This window comes from Phalacrocorax carbo, chromosome 2 (genome assembly GCF_963921805.1).
Source record: "Phalacrocorax carbo chromosome 2, bPhaCar2.1, whole genome shotgun sequence".
Taxonomy (NCBI): Eukaryota; Metazoa; Chordata; class Aves; order Suliformes; family Phalacrocoracidae; genus Phalacrocorax; species Phalacrocorax carbo.
The window spans coordinates 93,087,217-93,113,362 of record NC_087514.1 but is presented as its reverse complement, the minus strand read 5'-3'; the positions used below and the strand labels follow the sequence as shown (position 1 = coordinate 93,113,362).

General features: G+C 37.4%; 1 protein-coding gene across 2 annotated transcripts in view; it reads right to left on the bottom strand.

The window, feature by feature from the left end:
• Positions 1-26,146, bottom strand: part of EXOC2 (exocyst complex component 2) — a 134,853-nt gene that overhangs the window by 18,615 nt on the left and 90,092 nt on the right. For both annotated transcript variants that reach the window (XM_064443497.1, XM_064443498.1), the window contains 2 exons: positions 25,641-25,757; positions 21,235-21,376 (listed from right to left, as the gene is read on the bottom strand). In XM_064443497.1, coding sequence (XP_064299567.1) covers positions 21,235-21,376; positions 25,641-25,757 — 259 coding nt within the window. The remainder of the gene's footprint in view (positions 1-21,234; positions 21,377-25,640; positions 25,758-26,146) is intronic.

The following is a 26,146-nucleotide window of genomic DNA, read 5'->3' as shown; positions in this document are numbered from 1 at the left end:
AACATTTAACAACTTCTTTAACTACAATTATTCTAGCATGATTTCCAGTGTGGGTCAGGACATTTTTTTCCTCCATGAAACTCATGTTACAAAAGCAGTACTACAGGCTAGCAGGATACCCTGTGGGATGGCAGCCTATTATTTGTATTTCTGCAGCTCTTGGAAAGGCAGACTGTGCTGTGAGTACACTAAGTGAGCATCGTCCTGCCCGTGCAACCTGCCTGAGGATTTCAGTGTTAGATGGATGCTGCCTGACAAGCCAAGTCGCCCGACTGCCCGACACATACCACAGAATTTCACTTTTCAATCTAACCTAACCCATAACTTCCGACTAAAATCAACTAATCTCTTTTCAAAAACCAAAAATACAAACAGGTAAGACAGAATGGGTGGGAGGGGGAAGAAACACTAAAAAGCGAAACATTGTCTGAGGTCGCAGCAGGTCAGCAGAGTAGTCAGCACTGTCTGCATGCAGAAGTTGCTAGAATTAAAAATTAAAAAAAATTCTGTGTAGACATGCCTTGGTACACCAATTTTAATTTAAGAGATCTACATAACAGCTCTAGACTTCCCATACTTACAGATGACTGCCTGACACTTCCCAGAGCATGATGAAGCTGTATCAACTAATTATGCCACGAAAGGAACAAGAGGCAGCACAGGCTAAAAGTGAAAATTAAAATGAACACCAAAATATTTTTATTTCTAGTATGCAGCACTCCAAATGAACAGAAATTATAGTATACTTTACATGTAAAATATTTCAGAGAATCAGGCCACAAAACTATGCAGTATGTAGGGCAAAAATTGTTTTACATTATGTTGGTATTGTGCAGCTATTTGGAATAAATGTATGTATTGACTCCTTCAGAGCACTTGGATTTGAAAACATATATACAAGCAATTTGGATTTAGAATTAGGTGACCAGGATGACATGAAAGAAGAGGGTGGCATCTGCTGCCTGTGAGGACCAAGAACATGTCTGAGACTACATGAAATGCATTTGAATCAAGGTGTTGTCCCCCCAAACTATTTAGAACTCTAACCTTTATAATCAGGGAAAGTTTAATGTGATTGCCAGTCTAATTCAAATGCAGATATTAACTGAAATAATTACAATTCCATTTTGAACGAAAACTTTGTGTGTTTCTACAATGAACTCTACTTGGCTCATTACAATATGCCCTGAATTTTTTAATAATTCTGAAAAATAATTTTAAAAGCTAGCCACTATTTCCATTTACTACAGTGAAGGCAATACCTCATTTAGAAAAGTGTTTTCATTTCCAAGAAGCCTATACCCTTCAAGACAGTCTCCTAATGGTGGAATAGACAGTAACCTAACTTGTTTGCAGACACAAGCCTTTTATGAACTGCAGCACCGCTACATGAGTATGTCATGCTATTTTACTGAAGTGTCCCCACCCACACAGTGATATCATCTAACCTGACACCCCGCAGATGTTTAAAGAAAAAAAAAACATAAAAGAAAAAAGCAGAGATGTGACCTGGAATTTCCCCATGGACATAAATAAGCAGCTCACCTCCACTCTTTTACAACAGCACGCAGCTTTCTCCCTTCAAAGACAGTTGATAGGAAATCAGCTTCAAATACCGGTACTACCAGTGGACTGTTTTCTAAATTAAAGTAGCTAGACAAGCCTGTTTGTTTCTTCCTAATTACTAAAAATGAATTTGTTATCATGCTTTGTTGTTTGCCCTGGATAAAAACATTTTTAGAAAACTGTCTGTAGGGTGTTAAGAGCAGAACACTTGTTTCTGGCAGTGGCTCTATAAACAGAAGGACTGCGCCAGGTCATAACCTTTACCACCACTTAAGCTGCTTTATTTATTTATTATATTCCCTCCTTGTTTTGACTCACAAACCATTTTCAAATTGATTAAAAAAGGGCTAATAATTAGTAGCTGTCAAAAACCAAATAACAGGCAGTGCAAAGAATGGCTTTCATTTAGTTATTGCTTCTGCTTTGCCCAAAGAAAGAAATATGGACACCACCTCTTAGAGAATTAAATGGGCGTCATCATGTTCGGTAAAGTCCTTACCTCACAGTAAGATTTATGCAGTCTGATTAATAACACTGATTTTAATACGTCCAAACATGAATTATATATATTTTTAAAAATATGTGCAGAGCGTATTAACATGTAAACACAGCCCCATATAAAAGAAAGGGTAAAGTTAGAGGAAAGTACTTAAAACTAATCTAGAACTGAAAATAAAATTGCAGTGTTCAGACTTTTATGGATTCATTTGATACACCTGAACCAACTGAAATGTCATACAAGTGCTCCAATGTTACTGAAGCAGAAAAAAACCCACTTACAGACAGTGACTCCAGAACCTCATTTGAATTTAACCAAGACTGTAAAAACTTTTCTCTAGGCCACTTCCTGCTATTGCTGGAAACATTCCCTCCTTTAAACGGAGATGGATTTCAAGGTACTGTACTTAGTGTTGTTTTGAGAGTACATTCAGAAGAAAATGTGAACGTGTAGGCAAACTGGAAACTCTCTGGAGAGATTACCCACTTGTTTAACCACATTTCCTGTTTTTTAACCCGTTTGTCCTAAGTCAGTCCTTAGACTACTGACAAAAATAGATACAAGTGTGCTATAAATAGCTCATTAGCAGGTCTGTCTTGGTAAAACTGAAAATGTTTTGATAAATCTATTGTTCTTACTAGCTCGATACTAATTAAACTGTGAATCAGATTAATGTTTCCTTGAAATTCTTCTCTGCATAGCTCATGGTAATTATAAATACACAGCGCCTTAGGAATCAGAGAAAAAGTCATAAGAACTAATAGTGACCTAAAAAATAGCTATCACAAATTACCAGTAATTCCTTCATTAAATTTCAATTAATCTGGGAAAGTGCTTTTTCAAAGTGCAGTTCAGGCTCTGTCCTCCCTTGCTTCATATCAGTGAGAGTCAGAACCTAGCCAAGTACTTTGATATCTGAAAGCCAGAGTACTACATCTTTGAATTAGTTGTGTCGTGGTTCAGCCCCAGCTGGCAACTAAGCACCACGCAGCCACTCGCTCACTGCCCCCACTCCTGTGGGACAGGGGAGAGAATTGGAAGAGCAAAAGCAAAACAACTTGTGGGGTGAGATAAGAAGTGTTTAATAATTAAAATAAAATAATGTTAATAATAATGATAACAACAACAATAATGATAATATAATAAAAAGGAAAAGGGAAAAGAGGAAAAAAAACCAAACCACAAACGATACAACCGCTGACCAACACTGCTGGTCCCCAAGCTGTGATTGCTGCCTCCCTCTCCCGGCCAGCTCCTCCCATTAACATACTGGGCATGACGTTACATGGTATGGAATATCCGCTTGGCCAGTTTCAATCTGCTCTCTTGGCTGTGCCCCCTTCCCCTCCCGGCTTCTTGTGCACCCGGCAGAGCATGGGAAGCTAGAAAAGCCCTTGACTAGTACAAGCACTGCCCAGCAGCAACTAAAACATCGGTGTGTTATCAACACTGTTTTCATACCAAGTCCAAAGCACAGCACTATGCCAGCTGCAGTGAAGAAAATTAACTCTATCCCAGCTGAAACCATGACAAGTTGCCTTGTTCTTATTTTCAACTATGACACTATGTTAATGTAACACAGTGCATGTCACTTGAAGGACCTGACACAAAACTACATTCCAAAAACATTAAACATGAAGGCTTTCAAGACTTACATTACTTGTAGTTTTTGAACTATTTTAATTCAAGCAATAGAAATTATGTCATGATGTTCAAAGAACCTGAAAGTTTCTGTGTTTCAGCTGGCTTGGAGTAGCAAGAGTTCTAAAGACTGCCAATACTGTGATTAATACCTTTGCCTCTGCATGAACTTCAGCCTACAAGAGAACACCAGAAGAGGCTAATACTGATTCTATGCCCTTGTGCATAGCCCAGATCAAGATGTCTTTAAAAAAGAAGCTGCTGAGGTTGTTCTGAACTTTATGCTACTCCATCAAACCTGCCAGAAGGATCTGAGGGACAGATGAAGAAGTCTGCAAACCAAATACTTGATGCTTTCTGACCCTTACCACACATGTTAAAACCCACTGCTTCTTGGGACATAATATAATCTGCTTTATCATTAGAAGGTAAGGAGCAAAACCTGTAAAGGCCAAAGACTACAACAGGAAATGTGAAGCCCAGTAGTGCTTCACTTGAGAAGAGATGTTTGCTAGCATCTAATACTTAAAAGATGTGAAGGTAGCTGAAGGCCAATTTGATATGTATGCATTTTATCAGGACGGTTTTGTTAAGAGATAGATTTACTTTCCTTTCTTTCTTCAAACACAGCAGCAGAATGTGTAAAGGGCCTTTTACCAACCCAGACCTGAAGGTCATGACCAAAGGATGCTGCATACCATACTGAGAATTGAACCATAAAGACTCAAATTACTTGAATTTTTGCAGGATAAGCCATATTTCAACCCGTTAATCTGGTAACAAGAAATGTAAATGGCAAAAGGAAAAAAAAAATCAAAACCCTCTAAACCAAACAAAAAGCCTATGTACTTAACGTAAAAAAATACTGACTTCGGAGCTTACGGTCATCCATACCTCTTTATCTAAGCATACAGAGGTATCAGCTTACCCAAATCACCACTTGTAAACAAAAGCATCAATGACCCTTAGCTGAGCCCGGTACTTGAGATATGACCCATAGAAACTTGTATTTTTATTGCTGTCATTTAACAATATTGTCTGGCACAACTACAGCCATTAAACAGTGCTCTGCATGCACAGTTGCCCCATCAAGGTGTGGCTGTAACCCATGAACACAAACTTGGGACAGAATAAGAATACAAACACTTCACAGCCAACAGTGTGCTGCCTTACATATTTAGTAGCACTTAAAAAACCAATCTTACCAATTCTACTTCGGTATTAACAGTGTTGGGGTTGTCGAGTCTTCTTTTTTTTATTGGATTTAAGTGGCTATATATGTTTGACTTAAAGGGAAACCCAACAGCATCAAATAATCATGACTATCAGATATTTAAAGTATCTGGTTTGAGGTAGACAAAAAAAAAATTGCACTACAAAAGAAGAGATTTCACCCAACTACAACAAAATATATACTGTCCAAAACAAAACCACTGCTCTCCCTGAGTGGGAAAAATCGGTTCTGCAGAATGAAATTTATATGCGAGATCCTTAGATATAACAAAGTCTCCTTCCTGACTTGAAAATGAATATATTTAAGCATGGCTCAGTACCACCTGAGCTTTTTCTACCAGCAATCCATTAGCTGTAGGACAGCTTCCTAAGCAAATACTGCTTCATTCTCCCCAAGGAAAATTTCTTAAGTTTTCTTAAAAATTCCCTCCTTCTGCCCTCATCATTTTCAGCATACAATAGTCATAGCGTTATTTGTGTAAGTTCTATTATCACTAAATTTCCAGTAAGAACAATTTTAACGCTGAAGCATTTTCTTTTGCTAAAGCAGAGAGTGTTAATAACTGACATATAAAGAGTTGAAAAATCAACAGGGCACACGTTCCCACTGATTTTAGCAGTTCAGGGCAGGGTTGAGATCCTTCTGTGTATATCCAGGATATTTTGCAGAGTGGGAACCTAATGGCTGTCTTCTGCCCTCAGAACATTCTTAAGTTTCCGAGTAAGCAAGAGAAACAGAGGCAAGACACAATACTGCATGTAAGAGAGGACAAACTGCTTCATATGTATATATTCGTTCTATATTGGACCTATTTTCAAAAAAGCCATCTGCATCAACAGTTTTCTCATGAAATAAAGTTAGAGCACACTGACCAAAAAACTGCTCTGCTGCTTAAAAGCTCTTTGGATTTTTTTCAGATTTCAGAAAAATAGAGAAACTGTGGAACAGAGCAGCTGGTGGGTGGTTGACATACTAGAGTATCATCTTGTAAAACTAATACCTACTTTCTTCTAAAGCCTGGTACTCATATAATTTCCAGTACTGCACCCTGTTTGTCATTTACCTAAGCATTTTCCAAATCCTTCACAAGTGAGCCACTTAGGAAAAAGACGACCAATTGTACCCCTTCACAGTTTTGACATAGACTTCCAAAAGCCTGAGTGTGATAATTCATCATATTTGGTGATCCTTGCCAATCCCAGACACATCTCTCACTTTACAGGTGTGTAGGTTAATAATGCCCAGTCACATGTCCAGTGGTGTCAATGGGTGTCGAAGTCAGCAACACAGATATCACGACACAGGAGGATTTAATGTGATGGCAAGAAGCATAAATTTAAAAATATTTATTTCACAGATAAAAGAGGGTAGCTATATGTACCATAAAGATACAGAATGACCAATTCAATGGGAAAAGCAGTCACTTCTTTAATCGTAAGGTATACTAAAAATCAACATCTCTATCAAAACTGAGAACAGTTGAATCCAAAAACCTCAAGCAATATTTCCTTTCATTAACACAAGCCAAGCATAGTCTGCAAGAATATTCATTTATTTCTTTCAAACACATCATTTTTAAGGCACCCTGAAGGTGTCCTTTCATGATTTTATAAAACCTAAAATTATTAAAACCTTTCAAAACACAGACTCACTCAGGAAACCGTGTGTTCTTCTCTTAATTCCTGAAGTCACCGGTACTGTAATAATAGCCTGTCACATGCAAAATGACAGCAATTTCATAAATGAAGAATGGGCTTACAGATATACTATGTTTATGAATTTACTTTGGTTGTCACTCAAATATTATTATAAGAAATGAGAAAACTGAAGCCAACCGATCCAAGAGAGGCCAATTTCACAAAGAAAGTATTTGGAACAATACAGACACTAATAATTTCGGTATCCACTTATGTCCTGCATCTGTCTAAGCTTCAAGCTACAGAAAAAACCTCAGTCACCAGTGAAACATGTCCTGTCTTTATTACAGTGACTTAAGACAGATATACTTTGGTAAGTAAAAGAAAAGGCAAACACGGCAAAAGGAAGTACAGTACGAGCTTTTAAAAAGACTTTTTTAAAGAAACTTTAAAAGTGGTCCTTTGAGAAAAAAGATTACTAGCATCAATAAGATACACAATTTTCCTGTCTTTTACTGTGTAGTTTTGTTAAAAAAAAAATCATTAATTGTACTAAGTTGCTATCTCTACTGAATTATATCTGAAGTACAACGGTAACAAGCAAGCAGCACAGATATAACATAAAAGCCCCGCTACTTTTGGAACCAGATTCTGCAAAGCCCTGTGAATGTTCTTAACTGAAAAAAAAAATATGCAAGCAGTCACACTGAAAGAAACCACAGCACTGGCTGTTAATATTTTTACATACTTTCTTCCAAATTACTTTATGTACCATTCGTGGATACATGGAATTTTTATTTGTCCTTAGTAACTGAATTCAGCAAACTGGCAATCAAACCAATGCCAGAGTATTAGCTTAGAAGCAAACACTAATAGGTAGCAGTATTTTGTAGGCACGGTGGAAGTACTGAGTCACGAGAAAGATCAGACCAAAGAAAAGGACCTTGGTTACAGATGCAGAGGATTCTTTAGAAGATATAGTAAGAGGTCATGCTCTGCTTCATTTCACCAAATTCTCAAATTTGAGTTCTATAGTAAAATCTAGGGTATTTTTCCAGACTTGGTAACTTGCGATGACCTTGAAGAGGTCATTGTTTTGACTTTCAGCCAGCCCTTAACTTCTACTAATACACCTATTTAAAACTGCACCATGTACTGCAGTCAACTGCATGTAGACCAGCAAATTGGTAATAATTACTCACAAGGATATACCTTAAATTTATGGCAAAAAATGCCATCCGTTGAACTAAATGTGGAATTTTATTAATCCAACTGTTTAAATAAGCAGTGAGTTGGAACAGAATACAGCATTTAGAGATGTTACTGCAGTTTAAAAAAAACCAATGACAAAACCACCACCACCGACAAAAAAAAACCCCAAAAAACCAAAAAACTCCCCCAAAACCCAAACAAGAACCCAAAAAACCCAAAACCAAAACAACAAACCAACAGCCAAACCAAAACAAAAAACCCCAAGCGACCAATGAAGAGAAAAAAACAACACACAACACAACACAAAAACCAACCCCCAAACCCCAAACCGTTACTGCCCTCTACTCTGCTAGGAAAAACAAAAAATGAGATAAAAATTGTTGTAAGGCACATGCAGTATTCAGTGAGATCACGTATTTATTCTATTTATTAGAGTGAAGGTGAGAACTTGCACTGGCTTCCAATGTTACTATTTCATAGCTTTTTCCCTTCCAAGTTGCACTGAATCCCTACAGCATTTTGAAAAGGGCATGGATTTGAAATGAAGAATGTCTTTGCATGACCTGAACAATAGATCCTTAAAAATTGTTCAAGTCCAAAATTAACATTTGGAAGCTATCTGGACTCAGGAGTGACCCACAATAACTGGAAGGCTTAAGATTTTTCACAGTTCAAAGTAAAGGCTTTTAATAATTTTGAATTACTTCAACGGCTGAACAAGTCCAGCACTATAATTTCATCCACACATCAATAAAGTTTAAGTGTTTCATTAAATTTAAATTGTTATTCATCGTGCAAAGAAATTTTAAGCTAATGAAATGTTTTTTATTACAATGGATCTGCTGTACTGTAGAAGTCTATCATATTTTCCCACTTAAAAAGTAAGAGTTCAAGGGCTTGATAACTTGGCTACAGAATGAATATGCTCCAGGCTGAATTTTGTATAGAAGTTTTGTATAGAAAGCTGAGACCTTTTGTTACATTAAAATTTTCAACTTAAAAACATGCACACACCCCTGGGCTGAAAGTGTTACTGAAGCATTGAGTAGACAGCTATTTTCCCACTCTGCTTGTTTAGCTGTCCAGTGGCAAGGTACATCCTGGAGACTGTATTTTCACCAGTGTATTTAAGTGTTAATAACTTCAACACCCTTAACTACTGCACGCATTCAGGGATTAGGAAGTCATCTCTCTAATCTCTCCTTTTTTCTCTTGAATTCAGTATTGGCTTTATGCTTGACCATAAACCCCTTATACAACACTTCAGACCTGTAACCAAGAACATGAACTTACCAGTGGGTTTACGAAGGGCATCAAGGCTTTTGGACCTCGCCCACTGAGTTGTCTGGGGCAAACCCCAGGTATTTTAAGATGATTCTCTGCATCTGCACAGGTGGTACAGGAGGTACTGAAACACTATTTTGCACGGCCCTTGAAGAATCCCCACAACAAGACACTAAGCACCTTTACCAGGGGAGAATACACGGCATTACGGATTGTTTCTAACTAGTACTTACATGCTAAAGGTTAACATGACAAAACAACTCTCCAAGCACAGCAGTGTGAATTATAGGAGCCATATAGGCAGCTCCCTGCACAGACAAGTCTGATAATTTAGATGCAGCTGAGTCCACTTAGACCAATAGCAAGGTTCTAACTTAGAACTTCCCATCTAAACAACACGCACAAAACTCTGAACCATTATAATTTGAGCTAGAGGACTATGACTTAGCTACAAACAGCAGCAGACAAATCTCTACTACAGGTCAACCATTTGCTTTAAATGAGAGCCACAGTCACCTATGAGTAGGTAACAACACCACACTAAAGTTTCCCAAATATTAATCATGACCTGTAGATGCTTCTTAACGTCACAGTGCTCCCATGCATGGTCTGTCTTCTGAAACTAAGACTATGACCTCAATATGATCTAATAACCTATTCTACAGTTTAAAGTCCCACAGTTTCTAAGCATATCAGGCTGCCTGGAACCGAACTTTTAAAACTGATGTCTTGATTTCCACAGAATCTTGTCTGCAGCAGTGACAGCCTCAAAACAGGAAATGTAATTGTATGCATTAGCCAATACAATATGAAACAATACAACTGTTCCAAGCAAGCAAATACATTTAAATATAAAACAAGAAAAGAGATAACCCTGAGAATACATTTAGCTCTCAGCAGATAAATGCTGTACAGTAAAGAACCAGTTCTGTCAATACAGAAGTCCAAGACCCATACACTAACTCACAGCCATGCAACAGCAGTGCAAACAGAAGTCTCTTCGGGATCCGGCTAGAGATTGTCAAAGGGACTTTACAACAGTTCTGGGGTACAAGACGACAGCAGTCCCAAGGTCTTTTAGCAGCAAACACTACCCAATCGGATGTTACGTGAGAAATCGCAAAACATCTACAGTGAGCACACCTGTGGAAATAAATCTTTGTAGGAAGAGAATACGCCCCAGCTAAAAAGCTCATCTAAGGAGGCTGAGACAGACCCAAAGCCGCAGTTTGGGACTATAGATGATTTTACTTTTGTGTGATTTACTTTCCCCACTCCACCTGTTTCATGACACCTCAGTTTGTTAAAGACTGCTGCAGAAACTACCTTGAGAATCACCAAGATAATAAAAATCTGCTTTCTAAGGGTAATGATTGAAAGAGCAGTCTAACACTGAGCCCATTTGAACACCTTATTCACAACCAAGGTTTTAATTTTTTTTGGCTTATAATAAAACTAATAATCAAATAAAAAGAAATAATAGCAATAGTGACTATTGGAGTTCTAAGCTTTTGGCTTTTTATACCATGACCTTATCGTACAACCCTCAACTCCCTGGTCTTCAGTTCTGGCTCCCAAACCCATCTGAAGCATCACTGAGCTCTTCCTTTCCCACCCTTCCATCCATCTGTTCCTACTCACTTACCCAACCCGTAAACCCAACCTGCTAGCGCTGCAAAACTTTTTCCTGCTTACTCCAGGAACATTGCGGCACCCAAAGTAATCAGTAAACCAAAGAGTACACATTAAGATGGCATTTGTGCCTATCAAATTCAAAGTAAGCATAAAAGCATTCACTATGGCAACAGGTTAGACCACTGAGTATTGTTCTGCTGCTATGATTTACTACTGCTTAAGTTTTATTGAAGGGGTTGGTACAGTATGAAACTTGTGTGGGTATCCCCTCATTCATGCATGTAATAAGGGGTGCTGGAAAAGAAAAAAAATGATGCTTGCCCTTTCTCCTCTATGCATTATCATTGATTCCAATCCCCAATTAATGTTCTGCTTTGAGCAATGCAGAGATCAGATGCGATTACCAGAGACAGTCATAAAAATATGAAATATTACTACAATAGCTTAAGTGTTTTTCGAAGAGTGTGCTTGAGGCTCTAAAAAAATATTTAGGTTTTGTAACAAAAAAGGTTGTTACATTAACACATGTCCACCCAGAGGTGGACTGCGAATTAACACTGCGTCAACTAGAAAACACTGAACTGATGACAAGTTTCCCAGGTAAAGATCAAACTGGCCTTTGAAATGCCAAACTGGAGACAAGTATGGTACAATTTCCTACAACTGGCTAGACAACAAAAGAGACTTCTGAGTTGTCAGACACTGCTGATAAGTAAATCCTCTGGAGTTGTGATAACTGTCATCTCATGTAGCTATTGGAGTGACTTCTAATACCATCAGTTAGAAAGGGTATGTGAATAGACAGAATTCTGAAGCTAAAACAAGACTAGGATTCAATCTGTCCAAGGAATCACAGCAAGACTTCTTTTTAGACACAAAAGGCTTTTGAGCTCGTGCCCTTCTCATCCCTCAAGTAATACAAATGAAGCCTTAGGTCTTCAAAATTTTCAGATGAGAAAGACTTTTCCCCCTATCATATTATCTCCCTTTTTAAAATACACCCTGCTTTAAACAGGCAATTCACAAATTTGCTTACCACTTAATTTTGCAGTTTGAGAAGAATGCAGGTTTTCCAACTTTTAATGAAAAATGTAAGAAAAAAACATTTTTGGAGCTTAATGCCTGGTACTTAATAGTCTTTAGCAAAGCATAGACAGAAATGCCACAAGGTATTGCAGGAAGGGGTTTGACAGGTAAAGCCAAAGAAAAGCTGGGAGAGACACAGATGACAGTCTAGTAAACAACTACTGGTAGGCTTAATAGCAGAAAATGCTATGAAGCAGAACTGTGTGTGAAGGCAGACATGTGTAAAGCAAAAAGCAGCAAAAGAAATAAAATAGTTAAGTTGCAGATGAACTACTGCATGCTTGCACACCTGAAGTCTGGTGTCTGCTGAGACCATTCAATAAGAAACTCGATACAATGTTAGCAGCAGAAAATCTTGCGTGCAAGAAGTGCACGCAAGAAGAAGCACAAGAAGATATCTAATAAAGTCTACGCACAAGTGCAACGCAATACACGGCAGACAGGGACCTGGAAAATGCAATGTCTCTCCAGAACAGTTTCTACTGAGACTTCCTTAATAGTCAGAAGTTAAAGACAACCTGCCAGCAGACACTACAGGAAGCTGGGAATCAGTTCCTTCTGCTGGTCTCATCTTTTGCAACTGTTACCAAGGGCAGAGAAAGTCCAATGCCCATTCCATTTCACCACTAGAATGATCCTTAACATTTATAATTCACACACCAGTATAATACGTTAAAGAAATCTCACTGTTGTCAGAAGTGACAAATGTAATGAAACCTGAATGTCTGAAAGTGAAATTGAAGAAAAATCTGACGTTAAAATGAAGTTACACAAATGAAGGTATTTTGAAACATGCAGTGAAATTTGTGCTTATTTTTTCAAGCAGCAAATGATATAAATTTTTTTACAAAATTAACTGAAAAGCTACAGTATGAAAAGTCCTGACTTCGATATTTTAGTACATCATTCTACTCTGTGAAGAATTATGTGCAGTAAACCAAGTGCAAGAACTGCAGTCAGGCAACACGTGGATTGTCACGCTTCCTGGCTGAACAGGTCTTTTGAGGTTGCTGAATTCAGCTCATCCTAATAAAATATCAGTTTACTAAGGATGTTGCAAATTCAGTTAGTTTGAATGAGAAATAGCATAGTTTAACTATAGCATTTTATAAGAACACTCTGGTGTTCAAAAAGGTTTCTCCATAAAGGTACAACACACCAACACGTTACACAGCTGCTTCTTCAAACACTGTTTCCCTTTTGTGCAGCCCTGTGTTTTTTTTTGTTTTGGTCCCCCCCCCCCCCCCTTTCCTTCACACCTCCCAGATGAGCTTGCTGCAGCTCACTTTTTCCAGGATGTAGAAAAGACACCCAGCTATACTTTATACTTACCCGCTGGGGATGGGGGGGAAGAAAAAGGAAAAACAAAATCACCTTGCTGCTGCAATTGCTAGCAGTTAAAGGTAAGTTCCCTTTGCAGTAGCTAATATTGGCACTCTCACCAACTCTGACCCCCCGTGCACTCTGAACTGCAACCTCAGAAACTCTGCAAGAAAATGAAATACAATGGCATACAATGCAAGAATGTGCAGGCTGCAAGACATGTAAGGCTTCAGCCTGTACCCTCTCCTCCTACTCCAGGAGCTACACAAAAATAACTGGCTAGTGGACTGTATCTACGACTGTGTCACACACAGTTAAACAACTGGCATTTTGTAACAAAAAAAAGCACAACTGACAACTCGTTTATTTGCCAATGCAGAACACTTAAATTTATTTAATATTATGGCATTTATTTCTTATATGCAACAGAACTGCAAAAGCATCATTGCTTTCTTCCTGTTCACATACAAAGACTAACTGGCACATTATATCCCTGCATCACAATAGCAGAATTTGGCCTTACTAAAGCATAAAAAGACAGACAATTCCTAAACACAGGACATCAATAGTTTGAGACCTGTCGGAGTTCAAAATCACCTACATCTAGTAAGATCATTCTGAAGTCATCCACTTGAAGTGTCAGAAGAAATGTAAAGGGTTACAGAGATTTCAAATCAAACTATTTTGCACACTTCAGTCAAAAAGTAATTGCTTATTACTTGACAAAAAAAATATTCTACTATATCCAGATGTTTTTAAGATGTAAATGCACTTGTCATCTTTCATGTAAGCAGGGTGATGGTGCCCCAAATTAAACAAAAGAAGAAAAGTTAGGGTTGACAAGTATGTCGCTGTGTAACTACAAATTAAATATGCTTTTTGATATTTCATTTTTAACTGTTGAGTACCTTTTCATCAGGCTATTGCCATCAGAAGTTTTTTATTACGGTTTGCATTAGACAAATAACATAAGAGATGTGACAAGTATATCAAATCTGATTTAGCAGATCTGACGCACTTCATCTTTTACTGCAAGAGTGGCATTTGATATATGAAATGTTTCAAACAATGCTCCCTTAACGTACCAAATAAGAAATTCAGATTTAACTCCACTATATTCAATTTATGCCAAGGACAGAATGAATATCTACAAAACACAATCAACTTTCAACTGAAAGTGCGAAATCACCTGAAACTTTCAATGCAACGTGAAATTTTAAATACTACAAAAAACCCCCCACAATATCTGATACCACCAATGAAACACAGAAGATACATATTTTAAAAAGATTGTTAGAGTAGCCTCTGCAAGTCTGTATGTTATGAACTTTGAGTGAATGTTTGCTGGACTGCAGCATTTCAAAAATAGTTTATGAAGAGAGATGACCATATCTGAATTCCCCAGAAAAATAAATGAACACCCACTTCTTGTGTGGTAAATAAATCCACCCTTACTAGAGTCTCAAATTTATGTAGCTGTTGTATATCTAGACAAATAAAATATAATTAAACTTGCCACATTATTAAAAATAATTTGACACTTGCATGCAAAAGCTCACATTACACATGTATGCCCACATACAAATACTTTTGCTTGTTCTGCACAAACTTCAATACACAGGAATCTTTTCTGCCCAAATTCAGAGTAACACAACCACCTTGTTAACCCTCCAAAAGACTACAGGCTTGGAATCTAGAGGAGATCACAAAGTCTAATTTTACTTGTCAGGTGACCAAGATAAAATATATGCATTTAGAATAATTTTAAGAAAACAACAAAACACAACCTAATACCGAAAGAGAGAATGAACGAACACAAACAAAAACCCTTGTATGCTGAACTAGCGGATCGACTAGTATACACAAAAAAGTAATCTGAAAACATACTCGGCAACTGATTAACGTTATGTTTCCCATTATCCCTTTCATCTCTTCTAATTCTGTTAATACCGTAGATTAAATTAGAACAACGTTTCAAACAAGAAAAAAAGAACCAAAGTAGATTTCATTGTTGCTGCATGTTAAAATTGAAGTCTTTGTTGTAAAGACTCAGAAGTCAACATTGAAATTAAAATGAAAATTTAAATGAAAGTTATTTATTAACAATAAATCTAAGTTAATCATACTGCCTGCTAACACCAGCAGTCACACCTTAGATGAAAATAAAGGGGCAAATATATAATTACATTGTGCATAAGTTCTTTCTGACATTCAGAACCTTCATATTGAAAAGCACATATATGTTGAAAAACGAAACAATAAAAAATTTTAGCACATAGGCTAAATTAAAATTTGCCCCATGCAAACAATTTGCCCTTCCTTATATTTAAAACTGTAACAAAAACCATATGTATAAGTAATACCTGATAATTACAGGACAACTGCCTAAGTGAGCGAGGCATATGCTTTTTCCACACTGACAGAACAAAACTTTAGTATTACTTATTTTTCAAAGCTTGCTCAAAAGGCAAGCTTCTTAATACCATTCTAATTTCTTCTTCAGAACTGTTCATTTAGTACAGTTCTTCTCATTCTTATTTTCCCTTCTATTTGCCCATGAATTATAAGATGCAAGGAAGTACTGTTCCCAGTAGTTACAGATATATGACTGCAAAGTTGCCAATCATAAACAGGGTTTTGGATAAGAATTTTCTGAATATTCTATATATTACAAGACTTTAGGTAGTCAAACACAAATGTTCAAATTGACAGGAGTCAAAGAAGGCTTTTTAAAGATGAAGACAAAAATGCTTAAGTGAGTTATTAACATGACATAGAAAACCCGCAGAGGCAGGGACAGATTCCTGCCTCCACTTTTTTTTTCCCCCCTCCCAGATTATGCTTCACTCACTCCTCAAAGTCTGTAACAGTTGAGGATAGAGTTTTGCCTGTAACAGCTCCACTTAATAAAAAACCTAGTTTTATCTCCAAAACAGCCTCCATTTCGTTAAGCAAGTCAAGTGTACCCACTGTGATTATTTAAAGATTGTATTATACTTGATTGTCTTTGTGCAGTTTTTTTCTGTACATAATTTTTATTGACATTGCAAAGAAAGCAAAGAAAAAACCAGGATTGAAACCAGAAAATTTTCCTGCTGCATTGGTCTGTGTGGCTCAACAGAATTGGCAATACATACATGTAACTTCTGTACAGTAGATTTATATGTATTTGAGTCATTTGACTGATGTTGTAGACCTTAACTTTTGCAGCTTGATTCTAAAAAAGAAGCAACGTTGATGGCATTGGCAAAACATTCAGGCCATTGCGTTTCTCAGTGGTACTGCCTGTATATAGCATGTAGCATTGCCTGTAGTGTTACTGTAAGTATACAGTAATATATACATAACTTCTCCCATCTGTGCAAAGAAAGTGATCAATGACATTAACAGGCTGTCATCCCTAGAGGACAAAAGTGCAAAATCGAGGGGATTTCTTCAATTACACTGCAGCTTCTGGTAAACTCACTGATCTAGTGACTATCAGACCTCTCTGCCCTTTTATTTGCACTTCAAGTCTGTCTCCTGTTTGTACAGTCCCTTACAATTCATTTCTGTGTTAGTTCCATTTCTAAATCTGACCCTAATTTACGTTCCTCCCTTGCCCATCCAGTCTTTGTTTCCCCCTTTGTACCACCTTTATTCCTTGCTTGATACCAGTCTTCATCACAAGCTTTCCATTCCAGTCTGCTGCCTCCCTTGCAGTCACCTTATTTTCTACCAGCATTTGTATCCTCCCCATGAACAATTCCATCTACCCAAAAGCATTATCTTCCCAATAGTCCAGATCAGATGTTCTCTGTATTCTATTCAGCCTTCCAGCTTCTTCATTCTGCTCGGTAACAGCAGGGGGAGCATCAAGAAGGAAATACTTGCTAGCACCTGACCAGTACAATTGTTCAAAAGAATTGCAGTCTTGAAGCTCTGGGCTGGCCTAGCAATGAGGGAAATTCATAATCAGAAAATCCTCTATGTTATTTTTAACCAATCTGAGTATTTTCATGCTCACATTTTTCCAAAATGTCCTTTGCAAAAGATATATCCGTGGCATCAACACGTCCCCACTCTGGTCAAATTTTTGATCACCTCATAGAATGTTTGAAAGTTTCAGACTGCATCAGAGAAAGTATTTGCCTTTTACCTTATCTTTTAAATATAGGAAAATTGATGTCTTTGCCCTTTGCTTTCTTTTCAAGTAAAGAACTGCTCTTGTCAAAATTTGCGTTTTTACTATCACTAGTACTATTTGAAAGCTAATACAGAAACACCATATAAAAAAACTTCAGGCCACACTATTATGTCTTGTCTATCAGGCATCATTGCACCCACTATGGAACACTGGGTAACTTCAGTTATGCAACACTACACATCACTGATAGTGCCACTCAGGAACACAACTGAGGCCTAAATGTTTTGTCTTGCCAATGCCATCAACATTTTTTCTTTTTTAAAATTAAGGCTACACAAGTCAAGATCTAAACCAGGCAAATGACTCAAGATCTTTTGATTTTGCAGTTAAAGATTATTGAAGAACAGATAATAATTTAGACTATACAAATAATCTTTTTTCCCAAGAAATCAATGTGTCAATTTTTACAAATCCTTGAGTGAGCTCTGTGTTTGACTCAGTGTGACCCACTCCCAGTCCTCTGTATACTATTTTAATTTAATAAAGTAGATACTTTTCATGCTGTATTTGGAGATGAACTGTAAAGTGGAGCTTTGTTTGGTTTGGGTTTTACTAAGAGGAAAATGAAAGGATAGTATGGCTACTGCAGTACTAACTGAATCTTTTAGGTTACATAAGGGTATATTTTCTCAATTATAATCTTGTACAATTTAATGTTTTTGTAAATACTAGTTTATTAGGAAAAAATCTATTATATGCTTGCTGGGTGATTTTTTTTTAACTGAATACTGGAAAAAGTCAGATTCTTATATGCCCCATGAGGAGGAGAGTTCCCTCCCTCCAAGTCCTTTTCAATAATGAAGTTCATCTACCTCCTCCAAGATAGAGGCTCTCCCAGTCACTTACTAATTTTATCTTCAGAGCACCAAATATTTTCAGGGTTAACTAACCATTGCTATAAAGCAGGCAAACTGAAGGTACTCAAAGTTGCTCTTTTATACCCATAGTTAAGAGGGTACATTTGACACAATTTATCCATCAGAAAGATATTTATTTCATCAAGGTGGAGAAGCATGGAAAAAGTCATTATATGTTCATTTTTAACATGTTAATCCTCAGCATCTCGGGAATTAACAAAAAAAGCCAAACAACTTTTTACTACTTCAAATTGCCACCTCTTGGCCAACACTATGCTATGCAACCCTGAAGAGGAGTCCCTAATATTCACCATCTTCGCTTTGATTTTTGCCAAAAAAGTTGCACAGATAGTATGTAAAACCGCCAATAAATTAGACAGCAAGCAGACTAAGGCACACCTCTAACAGAAATTCAATATTCCCGTTAAACAAAAATACTACAGAATAATTCTAAAGGCAGCGTGAGTCTAGTAAGCAGATCCCAATACACTAGATCAAGAAATGAGCATATAAAAAGCTGACAAAACTTCTTTCTCTCTGTCTTTGTTAGCTAGTGGGAATGCAAACACTCCAAGCAAAAACATACTTCAAACATGATGAGAAGTTACACATTATGCCCTTCAAGAAGTTACATACTTGCCCTTCAGAAAGGGCAAGGAGGACGACCCAGGAAACTATAGGCCATTCAGCTTCACCTCCATCCCTGGAAAGGTGATGGAGCAGTTCATCCTGGAGGTCATGTCCAAGCATACAGAGGAAAAAAGGTTATCAGAAGTAGTCAACATGGATTCACCAAGGGGAGATCATGCTTGACTAACCTGATAGCCTTCTATGATGGTGTGACTGGCTGGGTAGATGAAGGGAGAGCAGTGGATGTTGTCTGTCTTGACTTCAGCAAGGTGTTCGACACTGTCTCCCATAACATCCTCACAGGCAGGCTTAGGAATTGTGGGTTTAGGTGAGAGGACAGTGAGGTGGATAGAGAACTGGCTGAACAGCAGAGCTCAGAGGGTTGTGATCAATGGGGCAAAGTCTGGTTCGAGGCCTCTAAGTAGTGGTGTTCTACAGGGGTCTGTGCTTAGTCCAGTCCTGTTCAATATATTCATCAATGACCTGGACGAAGGGTCAGAGCATACCCTCAGCAAGGTCACCGATGAGAGCAAACTTGGAGGAGTGGCTGGTACACCAGAAGGCTGTGCCACCATCCAGCGATACCTGGACAGGCTGGAGAGATGGGCCAAGGGGAACCTCATGAAATTCAACAAGAGCAAGTGCAAGGTCCTGCACCCGGGGTGGAACAACCCCATGCACCGGTAGAGGTTGGGGGGTTGACCTCCTGGAAAGCAGCACTGCCAAGAAGGACCTGGGAGCACTGGGGATAGCAAGCTGACCCTGAGCCAGCACTGTGCCCTTGCGGCCAAGACAACCAACAGTATCCTGGGGTGCATGAAAAGGAGTGTGGCCAGCAGATTTGAGGGAGGTTACCCTCCCCCTCTACTCTGCCCTAGTGAGGCAACACCTGGAGTACTGTGTCCAGTTCTGGTCTCCCCAGTTCAAAAAGGACAGGGAACTGCTGGAACAAGTCCAGCAGAGAGCCACAAGCTGATCAGGGGACTGGAGCATCTCTCTTATAAGGAAAGGCTAAGAGACCTGGGTTTGTTTAGCCTGGAGAAGAGAAGACTGAGGGGGAATCTTGTCAATACTTATAAATATCTGAAGGCTGGGTGTCAAGAGGACAGGGCCAGACTCTTTTCAGTGGTCCCCAATGACAGGACAAGGAACAATGGGCACAAACTGGAGCACAGGAAGTTCCACCTGAACATGAGAAAAATTTCTTTCCTGTGAGGGTGACAGAGCAGTGGCACAGGCTGCCCAGGGAGGGTGTGGAGTCTCCTTCCCCGGAGACATTCAAAACCCACCTGGACGTGTTCCTGTGCACCTTGCTCTAGGTGTGCCTGCTCAAGCAGCAGGCCTGGATGAGATGATTAGCTCTAGAGGTCCCTTCCAACCCTACCATTCTGTGTTTATTCAGATACAGATTTTAATCTTGCACATTCAAATTTAGGTTATTTCAAATATAACCTGTATTAGAGCATATATTCTAAGCACAAAAGTAGCAACAAAAGTAGCAACAAAAGATAGAAGAGCCACTTTTCTCTAATGTAATAAACCCTAAAATCTTTGCGTTTTTAAGGCCCAGCAAGGAAGCACTGCAGCTCTTGATTCAGATTACAAGTATTCTTCCTGTAATTACCTCCCTATCAAATTTTAAAGTACCACAGAATTTCTAAGCTTGCCACATAGAACTCTATGAAACAATCAAAACAAGAAAGTACAAATTGGCATGCCAACCATTGATTTACTGAAAATTAATACAAGACTACCTTCAAAATACCAAAGCTAATTCTACTACTCTTAACCAGGCATTCATGTGATAAGTGATTTAGATGTATTAGTTTTAGATATGACAAATTAGATGCTCAAAGGGGCTAAGTGTTACGATGTGCAGAGTATTCACTACTTAAAAAAAGACAGACTTATTTACATTATGCTTCCTTAAAAGAGAGGCTTGTAAAGCACCTAAATAATGACTAACATCTCAGTCATTCTACATACCTTATACCTGCCCTTCTTTGATGGTTTAACATTCTTTGCTGAACTACTGTTATAGTATGCGTTTTCTCATAATTTTATCATTTCAGAACTGTAATTACATCTATTACAAAAGTAGCCAGATTCTTTGGAAAAAATCCCAAACAATCTCCATGCTATTTTTTAAATGAAATTCAAAGATGTCTTTTATAATTCTTTCTATTATATATAAGCAATGAAGCAAAATAATCACAAAAAACAAGTATTAAAGAGATTATCAATGATAAAAGGTACTTTAATCATTTGGGGATATTTGAAAAATGATTTAGGAATTAAGTAAAGTCTGTGAGAAAGAACTTATTATAAGAACTTGTCAAAAGTTAAAAACACGGACTAGAAAAAAGTTTTTAATTCTACAGTATATTTTAGCTCCTATCAATCACTGCTAAAATAATTTCAGAGTTTAATAAGCAGATATTTACCTGCTGGAGCAAGGCAATCCTTCCAATCAAAATATCCTGCATAAATGCCAGGTTCTAATGACCCAACTATTGGATCTGCCTTGAATTCAATGTACATTTCAAACAGTCTTTGATCCAGCTCTTTCAAGGATTCCATACTAACCTAAAAAAAAAAAACAAAAAACACACAACAATAAAAAACCACCACAACCACCACCAAAAAAACCAAAAAAGCAGACCAACCAAACAAAATAAAACAACAATCCAAAACAAAAAAAGAAAGAGAAAGAACATCATAAATAGTCATTAATTACAAGAACTAAATCTCATGTTGTCTTTAACTTTTGGCAAAGAGTAGCAATTACTTACACATTTCAGTTCATAATTACATATATTAAAACCTAGGAACTTCTTTCTGTGTTATCTGTCCATCCTACTCAGTATGAACTTTTTTTTTCTGATGGTGCTCAGCAGGAGCCATTTCTGGGAAAAGTCCAAGGTATGCCAAAGCAAGCTGATCACTCCTTAGTCTAATGGCATGATTTTTTCCCCTGCATGTCAGGAGGTCTTGATCTTGCACCAAGTAAACAACTGAATTTTGTCAATGCTTTAAAATATGCCCATAATAATTTCCATCCTGAAACTTGAAGATTTTTGTGTAATACTTAAGATCTACCAAATGTAATGTTGCAATTTCTACCTGCTCTATATTTGAAAAATACACAGATTTATTTAGGAGTCCCTGCCTTCTGAAACTGTACAGGTGAACTTCCCTGCTCTACTTCAAGGCATATCTGTACAACAGATGCATAAGCTGCAGCTCACCAACATCTGCAGAATTTTTGTTTTTAACAGCTCTCGGTACAATTTTTAGTAATTCACAACTTAGCCACACTACAGGTTAAAGGGATATGCACAGTTTGTTCATAGTATCTGAATAAATTTTATACAAGACTTTTTATTAAACATAGGAACACCCTGTAAATACAGCTTCTGAAACAATTCTGGAACACAATGAGTATCATAAAATGTTCAAGTAGAAAGTCAGTATCTTAGGACTGTAATAGATGCTAAATGCAAAAAAAAAATACTGAAAATATCATGTGATTACTATTTAAATGTTGTAAGAGCTTAAGCAATAGTAAAGCTTTTAAACTAGCACCCATTTTCCTCAACCATTAGCAGAAAAAAGTATATACACACACTATATTATATATAATACTATATAGATGTATATAAAAAGATACCATATATATAAATGAAAAGATACCATATATATAAGATTTGCTCATGCTAAAAGATGCCCCCTTGTGCTCGTGCTAAAAGATGTCTCCTCTCTCTAAAAGATACTATCTATAAAAAAGATAGCGTGTGAGCGTGTGTGAGTGAGTGAGTGTTTAGGTACATATCATAATTTCCAGAAGCAAAAGGGTTTAAAAGTGAGGAAGATGGCAGGGCTCTAGATGAAACCAGGAATTCAGAAGGAACGAAAAGAATATCAACTCCTTATCATTTCTTTCTAAAGATTTAATGTTGCAAGCTGCAGAACAGGGGATGAAGCTGATTCACTCCAAGGACGTCTCTAAACTATGTTCTCCTCTGGCATGCCTATATTGTTAAGTGAAGAGAAAAGGGAACTGCAATATCTGAGTCAGGAATAGACAGACAGATAAGCCTTCAGTAATAAGTTCATAACCACAAGGGAAACCAGAGGTATTATTCAGGTGAAAGCTGCTGCCAGATTCAGGAAAGTTGGGATGGTCAAGTTGGTGCTCAGAAGCAAGAGACACCACCACTTTCCTGCTTTTCTGATAAACCTCCCTTCATTTGTCACAAGAGGATCTATATCCCAAAGATAGGATTTTCATGAGGCACTGAGGATTTGGTTCCAGGAGATGATCAAGGCTGTTTTCTTTGTCTTTCCCTTCTGCCTGACAGTCCGTTGACACTCAAGACTTGAAAAAGAACACCACACTCAAACGTACAGAAATGTCATTCTTTTTCCCCTTACACAAGATCAGAAACGTACACCTGGAATGGGTTTCAAGACATACTTTACCTCAATTTCTCATGATTAGGGAGAATAATTATTCTTAGACCATTCCTGTTAAGGTTTGAGCTAGTGGGAAAAAGAAAGTACAAGTTCCAGTACGAAGTCCCTGCAAACACGCACCCATACAAAGACTCTGTGAGCCAACCGCTTCAGTTGTCCTTAACAAAAAGTGTTTTAGAATTAGGTAATTCCACCTTCCACTTCTGCAGTCATTCAATACAAGACATCATCTGCACATCCAGTACAGGTTTTTGGTTTCATCCGAGTCCTCTTCAACCTGTTTCAAGTTCTACATGTAATTAAGATAGTGGTGGGTAACCCTGCTTTTCAGCTGGTGGAAAGATTACAAGAAAGAACGAACAATTCATCTGAATGTTATTTTGAGCTGAGGATGGGAGGCGGTGAAGCACAGTAGAAGTCCTCAACAACTTCCATTGTGTATACACATTTTCCTGACTCCCAAGTTGGGTAAATGCTCATAACTATATAAAATTCCCTCATTGCTATCTTTCTGCTGTGAACTTCCCGTAACCACAGTTTTCAATATTTGTATTAAAGCCATTTTGAGCCTCTATCCTAGTAAACCCTCTACCTCATCTAAGTATCAGAACTGTGGAAGCAATTTTATTCAGAAGCTTAATCAGTAATTGCTAACTGACTAAACTGGCTAAGTTGCACTGAAGAATTCCCACAGAAAAGCACTTTTAAAAGTTATGTAGAAATTAAATATAATTACTGGTGAGTACCGTAAGTATGTGCCAAGATGGCAAGTGCTAAAGCAGATTAAAGTTGGGTGCTCTTATGTAACTCTCTTTGGCACACTAAGAAAAAAATTGAAATAAAAACCATGTCGAATGTAAGGAAATTTTCTCGGTTACCATTTTATAATTTCTGGATTTTCAGAATATTAGATAATAATGATTTCTCTTCTAACAAAGACAACTTAAAAAAAAACCTCAACCGAACAACAGATAGTTTTTACCAACATACACTACAAAATTAACTTCGAAATTCAACTTTAAAGCTAACAGAATTTAGAAGTATAGTTTTGTTTCAGTCTTCTCAGATAAACATTGTTTTTCAAAAATTTTGTCAATTCTTTATAGCAATTTTTTAATCTACTAAGTGGCTAAATAAATTAAGAAACTTACAGAAGTTTAAGTGACAGAACAAAAAACAATCAATCAACCAATCCCCCTAAACCTTAGCGAGCTTCTAGCCTCTCTTAAGAGGGCAAATTCTGAACCCTTCATTAATTTTAAGATTACTACCTAATTGTCCAAATGGTCCCAGCTAGCATTACTGATTGATGTGTCCCATATATCCCCTGTGCACCAGTCAGTGCTTTCAAAGGGTTGACACAGATTTGAAATTTATCCGCAACTTCAACACTTGCATTTTGTCATTTAAACACTTACCAGACTTTTAATGGCAATACTTTGTACAGCCACTTCAGAGTGCTCAATCCATACGTAACAGATGTCTTATTTGCTTATACAGACAACACTAACCGTACCTGGTGCAACTCTCAGTTGTCTCAGTAGCAAAGAACTGCAATATCCAGAGTAATTTTCTATACTCTACTAACCATACAAATCGTGCCAACCCCATTTAAATGCTACTCAAAATTATTTCAAGCACAGAAATTCAAACAATATTCAGACAGAACGGGACTAATGATGTACTAATAGTAGAAACATCAGTTGGAGTCAAATATTGTACTCTGTACTGGAAAAGATAACATTTTACTTCCAACCAGCAAATATTTCTGGAAATAAACTAGCTTTATGGTCCTAAGGATTAAGTCACAACATTTCTCATAAAAAATGATTAATCTTTACAAAAAGGCAGGAAAATGAGACAGCTACTGCCACCCACTTTGACATTTTCGTTCTTTGAAAAAAAAAAAAGCAAGCCAAACCAGAAAAACCAAACCCCAAAACTCAAAAACAAAAAAAACACAACAAAAAAACCTGAACTAGTTTATGAACAACAGCTATCAGTAACACAGATTGCCAGATGAAATAATTTATCATGTATATTCTGAGATAACAATCTTTTACTCTCTGCATTAAGAAAGCACAGTGACATTAAAGAACTTTACTAAGAAATCTGATAAGCTTTGCCATTGAACACACAAGTCCTGAATATGAAAGAGGTCACATTTTCTATACCAGCTATTTAAGCCTTATAGGAACACATACAACCATCACTGTTGCGTCCAAGTGATGCCTGGAGTCCCACTCATTCATAGAAGGCTCACCCAAGAGTCCTTTTGGCCATCTGAACACTTGCACTTCATTTCCACAGAAAGTAAAACAAATAAAAACTGTTCCTTCAAGGAATGATACTTCATTCCAGTGCTCTCACTTACTTGAGTTATTTTTTCAACACCTTGAAAGCCATGTTTCTCAAAATGTTCAGCTATATTTAGGAAGGTATGACGTTCCAGATAACGGCAGTTACTGAGTGCGATTAACAGCCTCTGTTCCTAAAAATTTGTTTTAAGAAAGAGTATAATAGTTACAAAAAAGAAGTAATCAGCATGACCAATACTGTAAATTTATAGCTTTTTATTGACTCTGTGTGTGATAAACATGTTGATAAATAAGGCTTACAAATATTTTTGTCAATAAAACTCCAAGAACTGAGTGAGTATCAGGTATGATGACTGAACATGTATGCTTTTTCTTATAGGATCTGGAGCATTCACTGGAATAACTGTGACTAATACAGAATTGTGGTTAAGACTTCTTTACAAAAATTAGGTTCAGACAGCCTTCCAGGAAGCTATTTCTGGCTTCTGCTTTGTTTCAAGAAATATGCTAAGAATTATGACCATCATAAAATTAACTGAAGATCATCCTCACTTTCACATGA